This window comes from Pempheris klunzingeri, chromosome 13 (genome assembly GCF_042242105.1).
Source record: "Pempheris klunzingeri isolate RE-2024b chromosome 13, fPemKlu1.hap1, whole genome shotgun sequence".
Taxonomy (NCBI): domain Eukaryota; kingdom Metazoa; phylum Chordata; class Actinopteri; order Acropomatiformes; family Pempheridae; genus Pempheris; species Pempheris klunzingeri.
In genome coordinates this window covers 197,940-207,556 of record NC_092024.1, presented here as the reverse complement: position 1 = coordinate 207,556, position 9,617 = coordinate 197,940, and the positions used below count along the sequence as shown (strand labels likewise).

Sequence of the window (9,617 nt, the reverse complement as noted above, 5' to 3'; positions counted from 1 at the left end):
TACATTAATACCTGATTGACGTGAAAAAATCTGATAATTTTAAACATTTTTAAATGTGCTCCTCATAAATCAAGCTATTAAGTCTGGATGCTGTAGGAGTATTCTGCTGACACTGGTCAATACTAGTTCAAAAGAGTAGTAATCGGTATCATTGATATCTGTAAACAAGTTGTTTGACTTTTTTAACTTTGACCTTGCTCTCTTAGAGCAAAATTGAGTAATATTTATGCGTTGGGCATTCTTTAAAAAATAAGGGGGACACTGATCCAATAAACATTTGTTGAAAGTCATTGCTGTTAATTAAATGGCTGAAAGTCGAGTGTTGTGCTTCTTTTTGAAACAATTTGTTTCTTTACTGGAAGGTTGAAGTGAGGATTATAGGTGTGACTTCAGGGACACAGACAAGCTTGACACTTCAGTTCAGTGCAGCAGCCGTGCAATAAGCACCTCTGCTACTCTGAGACACATATCATTGTCATACTGTCGATGATTATGGCCGTGTTGTGCTGTTGTTGTGCTGTTGTTGTTGTGCTGTTGTTGTGCTCACTCTCTCTCCGTCTTGTCTCACTGGAGCGGGTGTGAACTCGTGGGATTTGTCTGGGTGGGAAGACCATCTCCAAAATAAAGATCACATGCTGGCTTGTGTGTGAGTGAAACACCGCCCCCCCGCGGAGCACGGCAGTATGGCAAAAATAACGGCACTTCAGGACTAAACCATTCACTTGACAACGGGGCGATGCAACCACAGATTAACGAAAATCTGTTTGAAAATATCACTAAAGCCTCGATATAGTTGCGTGACTAATACAGACATTTTAACGAACACACACAACGATAGGCGTTGCGTGCAGGCATTTTTGTGTGATTAAAGAGGATTGTTTTGAACCCCGTGCAGCGGGAGGCGGTGGTACGGTCCGATAGTATTGAAGGCAAAGCTGTTTGTTTTCACCCGGAGGAAGAAGCGCTGCTGATTCTCACCGCCGCCGCCGCAGCACCGATTCCTAAAAAACGGTTGTAAGGTTTCTTCTGTATCTGGTTGGCTTTTGGACGGCAGCTTTCCCAGCTCGCCATGGCTCTGTGCGGGGGTGTCGGAGCCATGGCTTTACCCAGCGAGCTTATCGTCCACATCTTCTCCTTTCTGTCCGACCGAGACAAGCTCCGGGCCTCGGCCGTGTGTTCACGATGGAGGGAGTGTCTCTTCTACCCCGCGCTGTGGACCGAGCTCAAACTGCGGATAGGTGGTGGCTGTAACGGCGGCGGCGGCGGCGGCGGCTCCAGCTCCGAGGAGACCCCGAGGCTGGAGTTCCTCATGCGGAAGTTCGGTTCCTTCGTGCGGGAGCTGCAGCTGGAGCTCGCACCGGTGGAAGGATACCTCAGCCCGCTCAACAACGACCCGTCGTCCACCAGGATGGACCAGCCCCCCGGTCCCGACAGCGACCCGCAGCTCTCCGAGCGATGGAGAGACGCCATGGCCACCTACTTGGACCAGGTGTTGTGCGTGTTCACCAGCATCCGCAACAACAGGTAACGTTAACTTGGCCCGAAGTCCCTCTGTGAGAGTTTGTTTTTATTCAGTTTCAGATATGCACACGACACCGTCTGCTTTTTGTTGTTGTTGTTGTTGTTCCCCAGAAATTATTGGGAGCATCGCAGCAAGCTAGCAGCTAGCTAGCTAGCTTAGTTAGCTACAAACAAACCCTGACATTAGGAGTTACGTAATAGGGTCATGTCTCTGCGGCGCTGTTGGGAGCCAGCGGTGTCTTCATACCTGCCCAGTCGTTGTTAGTACATCAGTATTTGCCTGCTTTACATTTACAGTCATCAGAAATGATGCTTGTGTGATGTTCGCTGCCTCGGTGCTTCATTGTCAGCGCCAAGTCAAACGCTCGTCTGCGCTTCTTTTGTTGCCAGTTCTATTTTCTGTGGTACACTGGGGTCTTCACACCGGCAGATACAATGCGACCCCGATGGTGGCTAGAGAAGGCTTTGTTGGCTGTGACTTGCTGATATCAGCACCGACACACTACATATGCACTGTATGCCTACATACATTTAGCTGTGGTATGTCGCTGCATGCTGTAGGATGTGATCACCTGTGTGATACGTGCATGATGTCTCTCCACTTGGCTCATTTCTGCTGTGGAAGTTCTTGTTCTGTAAGACTTTACTTTGAAAGTTAAGGGATCTGATTTCAGTGTAGAACCCCTCTCTATTATGCCTTCTCCCACATTCTCCATTATTCTCTACAGTGCTTTGTAGTGGTGAAATAGCACCCATCCAAAGCTGTGCAGTTCATGTCTTAGTTCTGCTGAGGGGGCTGAAACCTTCTCTGTTGTCTGACTGACTGTCATTGAGCAGTTTCCAACATTTTCTGTTCAAAAAAACCCCACAAACAAACAAAATCTACTGATGGACCTGACCAGTGTCTCTGATCACTAACCATGGCATGGTTTGAGCTGTAGTGGATTCATGTTACACTGATGCGTGCAGGATTTGTAGAATTTCCAGTCAGTATGAAACGATAAATAATGCTGACTTCTTGTATTACCAGTTTGTATTGGAAGTCGCATAGCAATTGTTGAAGGCCCTGCTCAGGTTTTTAGTTACAGACTGCCGTAAGCAACTCTAGTCAGAAGGGAGTATTTTTAGCGGTGTGACTAATTAAAAGTGCCGTCATTATATCATCTATTGTTCACCATATTTTTCAGTTCAAGCCAGATGACCGCTGATCAAGATACATTTCATCTAACTTAACCCCTCGTGTTATTAGGTGACCAGAAGTGAGGTTTTTTTATTCCGCTGACCTTGGTCCAGCTCCATTGGTACTGGAATAGATAACTCATTGTTCTTTTTATTAGCGATTTGCACAGTAAGTAGACGCACATGAGACTGCTGCTGTTTTCATTGCAGAGGCATTTTATGAAGCTTAACTGTCAGCTGATTAACAGGAAGCGGGCTGTGTGAAACATAATGTACACGGTACCGTGTAGGTAGGCCTATATCTTGTAGCTGCATGTTGCACGTGTGGTTGATAATCCTTTCTCACAACTTGCATACAGTGATCTTCCAACGTCATGGTCAAAACAGAGGCAGACTGTCTGCTTAGAAGAATGTGACTGGGAGCACTGTGACCTCTATGCTTACGTAGACTGCATTTCCAAAACCCTAACTTTTGGCATATAGTCTGCTGCTTGATTGTTGCCAGGCTACCAGGATATAAAGAGCTCTAGACAGCAAAGTGCAGGGCAGCCATAATTCTGTCACGATAAGAAACGGCCCTGCAATCTACACAATCAGGGCTACATACGGCTGCATAAAGTGGCCACAGTTTATCTAAGGGGTATCCCTCCTTCTGAAGATGTTTGCATTGGAAATGGTTAAACTAATTTCCTAATCTAGCTACTGCCGCTTCTGTCCCAAGCACTCCCAATGTGCGACACGTGATAGAACCAGATACACAAAGTACCGCAATAATGACTGAAATAAAGCCGTCCCTTCAGAATTATGGTTATATATGACTAGGTTTGGTTCTTGACTTGACAATACTAACAAATGAGGTGTTATTCTTTATTTATGATACATATGTCTCATGAATGACGAGCACACTATACTGATGTCTTTAACCACTGTTAATCTAGAAGAAAATAACTTGCAGGGCCAGGGTTGTTGAAGGCATTTAGCTCAAAATCTAAAACATTGCTAAATTGACTTGTTGGCATAGATTAATCTAATTTGGAATAGGTTTTTTGTTTGTTTTCTGTATTTCTAACATTCTTGCTCTCTCATCTTCTAGAAACCTGCAGAAGCTGAGTCTGTATGGAGACACTTGCATTCTGCAGCAAGAGGGACTATTGGACAGCTCCAACCTGCACCAGATTCACCAGGGGGATAAAAAGATCAACGAGTAAGCCTGAGCATAACAACATAAAAGTCATTTTCAGCTTCCAGCTACTCTATTGTTTCTATCTATAGAGCGGTGATGTGCATCGAAGGACTGTAGCATGGGGTCGCTGTAACTGATCACAGAGCATGAATTTGCAAAAGAATTATTGTTTTTTTGATATTCAGTGAATGTTTGTGTGGGTTTGGGAGAGTATAAACAGCACTGATAGCACACTTTCCTGCAGAAGAATGATCATTTATAAAATGACAGTTAATCATCATGTATGTAGCCTTGCCTGCTGAGGTGCAGCAGTCTTTGTGGATCACACTCTATGAAGAGGAATTGTTAAGAGAGTGAGAGTTGCAGATGACGATGCATATTGGCCCCAATAGCCATTTTTTTTAGAATTTGTAATCAAATCTGAAGTAATGTTCATGCCAGCACTCCCAAATCTGAGAAAATAAGCCTGTTGATGTCACCAGGGTCTCCAGGGCCATGCTAAGTGTGCGGTCACTTCTTTTACTACATGTATTTACCTTTATATGTCAGGATGCTCAATTTTTAGTACTCAGTTCACCTGTTGGCTGTCCATAAGACATTGCAGAACGTTGCCTATTTTGATGCTGAGTTTCTTCACTCATCACAGTACTGCTCATTCATAGCGAGCAGTGTGGGTTTGTTTTGTAACTCAGTGGTAGAGAGGTGGGTGGTATCACGTGAAAGTTCGATGTCAGTGCATACCTTCTGGGTTCTGCTTTGTAGGACAGGCCAGAAGGATTCGGCACGATCAAGATGATGGCTGTTTTTTATGAACCTCAAATTAACCAGATGATGCCAAAATGTGTTGAAATATAATTGGTCAGGCTGCATGAATGTTTGAAAACTATAAAAACATTCTATTTTCTAATAGCATAGCATGTGTTCTGCTTTATCTACACATGTTTGCACAACCACCATCACAAATAAACATCCTGATCTTAATCCTGTGTTCCTTTCTTCACACATCAGGTTTAATTTCAGGATGAAATGAGTTTCAGATTTGATTTGAACTGCCATAAAAAGTTATTTGTCTTGAAATGAAGTTGCAGGAAGCTGTAGTCTTGCTGGTGAAGTGAAGTGAAGCTAATACTCCTTCCCCTTCTCTTCATTACCCTACCCCTGCAGAATCCAGCAGTTGTTCATGGAGATGTTGTCTAACAGCAGGCAGCTGAGGTGGTTGTCTTGTAGTTTCATGCTGGGCCTGGTGACTCCCTGCTCCTTAGCCTGCCTGTCAAATCCTTCAGCTGAGACCCTGCAGCACCTCAGTTTACTGGACCACCAGCTGGGTATGTGTGGATGGGATCTGTTTGCCTGCAACTGTATAAATGCAGTTGCACCTTCAATTTGAAAATACAATCGGATTTTATCTGTTTAAATCCACAACACTTCTCCTCAGGTCCCCTCATCTCACCATCAGAGTTGGATCGTCTATCTAATCTTCATTCTCTGGCTCTGGATTTCTCTGATTTGACATCTGAGCTTTGTGGTCTGCTGGCATCTCCACGCCGAACTCCACTGCATCGCCTCTCCCTGCTGCTTAACGGCGCCGCCCTGGAGTTCAAACCGTTAGAAGGGACTGCTACAGAGGACGATTGGAAAGCGCTGGTAATGCCTCATCTCTCTTTGTTTCTCGGCCTTGTAGGCCTCCCAAGATGTGAATGTTTGATAAAATGCCCTTTGCCAATGAACCAGCAGCTATATAGCCACTTTACGATCTCGGCCACGCTGCCTCCAGTTTTCAGTTGCAAGTGCAAGTCACCACGTACATCAGTCATGTTTACCTGATCCTCCCCAGGTTCGTGTGAGTGCCAACCTGCGAGTGTACATCATGGCCCTGGAGGTCGACAGCTCAGAGCTCCTCCGGGTCCTAAAGCCTAGCCTTCCCCTGGAGCGTCTCCACCTCGACAGTTACAGCACGCTGGTGTCCGACGCCACGTTGGAGCTCATCTCTCAGCAGTACAACAAAACGCTGACTCACTTCCTGCTCCTGAGGGATGACCCCGACTTCCCTGACCTCAGCGTCAATCGGAACGAAGACCCGCTGGTCCTCTTGGCGTGGAGATGTACTCAGCTGGCTGTATTGGTGATACACGGTGAGTTCAGCTGGTTGTTTTTCGGGGTGATATACCGAGGTGACTTCAGGTTCACTCAACGTTTGTGATGGCACACACAAGTTGTTGTCATTTTCACAAATGTATGTGTGTAAATTGGTTCAGTCTTGGTTGGAGTGACTGTAGCTCTTTTCCAAAGACAGATATAACCATGGCTGACCATTAACAGCCACTATCATTTTAAGCTCAACATTTAACCTGCATTAATTGATTTTTGGCCACTTGGGGACAATACAAGAAGATGTAAATACAACATTGTAATATTATCAGGGTTAACAAACAGTTGAATTCACTTTCCTTTTGTTCTCCACCAACTGCTGAGAAAAATATGTGGCTCATTAGCTGCAAAATTCTTTGTTCACAAGTTAGCTGCTAAACTGTCTGTCTGGTGCTTGGTGCTGTACAGGTAGCATACAGAGGCATATTTAGCTTCCTGCTATATTTGGAAACAAAGCTCATTAGAGTGGTGAGAGTGGGCCAAACAGTTACGTTGCTGGCAGCACAAAATAACAATGAGCTGAAAGAAGCTAAAACTCTTTTGGGTAACTGCGGAGTTGTTGGTAGTTGGTCACTAAAGGAGACATCTTTAAGACAGTTATGTCATTGATTGTTAACCTAAAAACATTGACTAAAGCCTATTTAGGGCTTAATGTCTATGTGATGGCTGTTTCCTGTGTGGGAAGTAAGAGACGGGCTTACTTTCAATAGCATGTTCAAGTGTTTCCCACAGGTCTGAAATGTAGCCACGGCGCCCCGGTAGTTCACCGTGTATATCGCTTTACCACAGCGGCCGGGGTTTGAATCCCATCTGGGCTTTTTGCTACATGTCACACCTCCCTGTTTCCTGTCAGCTCTTCAGTGGTCGGTCCAATAAAGGCAAAATGCAAATAGAAAAAAAATCAAACATTCAAAATCAAAAAAAGAAACATTCAAAATTCTTTGTAAATGTTTAGTGCAAATAGGAATTCAAACTTCAGTCTAAATTAATAATGTGGAGATGCTTCCTTAAGTTGGTTGTTTTATTTATTGCAGTGCTACTGCCACCCATCGGAGCACTGGCTTTGAAGATATTGCAAGTAGCCGTAGAACTTGTTGGCGTTACAAGCGTGAAACGCCTCCAAACAGCTGACACTTTGCTGTTAGCTCCCTCTTTCTTTATTCAAGCACAGTGGATGAGTCTACCATCACTCTGCCGACACACTATGTAGTTCTCGCATTTAGACATAAATATAGAATAGAATTGAATAGATCGGCCCCATTGTCACTGATACCCAATCCAGCTATTTGAGTCCGAATCCGAACAATATCCAATGACCGTATCAGTTTGTTGAATCCTTACCTGGACTGGTATACATTTTTCAGTTCAAGGAAAAAAAGAATTTTAAAGTATGAAGGGATGCATTTACATCTCTGAAGAATCTGGCTCACAGCTCTCCTGGTTTCTTTGTCCTGGCCTGCTCCTCCCCTCCCCACTGGCAACACTGCAGGCCCCAAGTCCTCCTGGGTCATCCAGGTCTTGGTGAAGGTGAGCAAGGCGTGATGTGTAGAGCGGGGTCTCACTTGCCTCCAGAACGATCCTCATTGTAGCAGTGACTGGAACCTAAATGTGGAAAAAGACAACAGTATTATAGATCACATGATACAAATGTCTGGGAGTGTAGAATTGCAGCGTGCATGCTGATCGGCAGCCAAGTCTTTTCATTTGGACCAAATTAAATGACTGGACGTGTTTTTATTACCGCCCTGTGACAACCACAGACAGATTTTTTCTTCTTTTTTTTTATCAGATTATTAATTTATTTTATTGCTGTTGGGTTGTTATGAGGATTTCAACCAATATAACAAAAAAGTGCTTGTAAAATAAGTTGGAGAACCTACTTTTAACTTTCCAGTCGCTCAGACAGAGAGTGTTGTGGCTGATCCATTTGTGCTGTTAATGAAGAACAGGTGCGGCTCCTGTAGGTGGTTTGTCTCTGACAGGATGTGAAGCATCTTGACATGTCAGTCCTAGTCTGTGAGCAGCACACGCTACAGAGAGCTGTTATTGAAAACTGCCTGTAAGCTGTGACTCCTGAGTCTTGTAGCTTTCGTAGAATTCAAAGATACAATCAAAGTCGGAACAGTTGCATAATGAGGAGGAAAGGAGGTGCTTTTTTACAGCGCTTGTAAAATATACAGCGTATATGCGTCTTCTGATGTATCATCAGAAAGATTGTTTGCAGTGTCTCTGTGCAGAGCATGTGCAAGTCTCAGTTGACCCTGCTGGTGATGGCAGAGCGAACAGGTATGGGAGGGGCAGAGCGAGCGGAGATTCTCCACTAGATAATCAATTGTGGATGATGTTTTCCTCTCAGATGGATTTCAAATAAAATAAATTCTAAAATTGGTCGCCAAATATACTTCATATACCTGGGTGACCCACCCAAGTAAAATCAGTGTGCTGGAATGCTGATGTTTTCAAATACTGTGCAGCACTTGGTCGAGACAGTTAGATTTTTATTTATGTGTCTTCAGCTACTGCCACCTGTCGCTCAGAAAGTAAGCTTCCATCTAGGTAACTTTGGGAAGGGAGGAACTGATCAATGAGAAAAAGAGATCCCAATTACTGTAAAATAGCAAACTTGTGTTTTTCTCTTTTATTCATCATATATTATGTCATGGTTTGTACCCGGTGTTATGTTGAGTATGAAGCTGTATAGCATATCAATCATTTATTCTTACTATTGCCAATATGGCTCTTTGTAGGTTACACCGTATGGTCCCATAACTTGGTGGCCATCTCTCGGCTGCGAGGCTCCAGTCTCCGGGTCCTGACCGTCTCTGAGGAGAGCATCGACTTCGACCCGGACCAGTCGGTGTGCATGGAGGGCGACCCGGTCCACAACCTGGTCAAGGAGGTTTCCCTGGGCCTCGGCCGCGTCTGGCACCCTTGCCTGGATTCCAGCCTGGTTTTGTCCGAACCCACCCAGCACTTCCACAGAGAGCTGCACGCCTTCAGCATGGGCATGTAGGCATGGATGGCAAATCCAACACGTCACAGCTTAAACTGTGTCAAGACCAGGCCAGACCAACCAGGTCCAAGTTGGCTCAGACCTCTGAACCAGACCAAAAGCAGACCTAAGTGAGAAATCTAAACTGGATCTTAAAACAATCTATAAATTACATTTATGTGAACTGATGTGAGCAGATTGTTTTTATTTTTCTTTTATTTTTTGTGCTTCTTTCACAGGGGTTTTAGAACACAATCAGGTCCTACCGTTTTCTAAATGATTCCCTATTTTCTTGCTTTGCCTCTTGATTATCTATTATTTAGTTAACCAGCAACTTGGAAAAACAGATTCAATCTGTGATGTTTTAACTACATTTCCAATTAAAAATATCCAATTAAAACTGGATTTTTTAATTAAAATGTGCTATTCATTCAGTTTGAAGTCATACCAGTCAGCAATCTCTGACCACAGAAACAACTTCACTCATGACCGTTTTTAATTTGTCTGCTGAAATGTGTAATTCTGCTGCTTCAAATGCCGTCTTGTTTGGCACGGCCCAGTCTGGTCTGGTCTTGATCAACAAGTATTCAGAGC

The 9,617-nt window shown here is 44.1% G+C and overlaps 1 protein-coding gene across 1 annotated transcript; it reads left to right on the top strand.

The window, feature by feature from the left end:
- The first annotated feature begins 1,000 nt into the window (after nt 1–1,000).
- LOC139211746 (F-box only protein 33) lies at nt 1,001–9,347 on the top strand. The gene is made up of 6 exons (XM_070842101.1): nt 1,001–1,524; nt 3,794–3,904; nt 5,048–5,208; nt 5,319–5,527; nt 5,718–6,015; nt 8,779–9,347. Exons 1-6 carry the CDS (start codon nt 1,070–1,072, stop codon nt 9,042–9,044), a joined length of 1,500 nt encoding a protein of 499 aa, XP_070698202.1. The 5' UTR covers nt 1,001–1,069; the 3' UTR covers nt 9,045–9,347.
- The last annotated feature ends 270 nt before the right edge of the window (nt 9,348–9,617 follow it).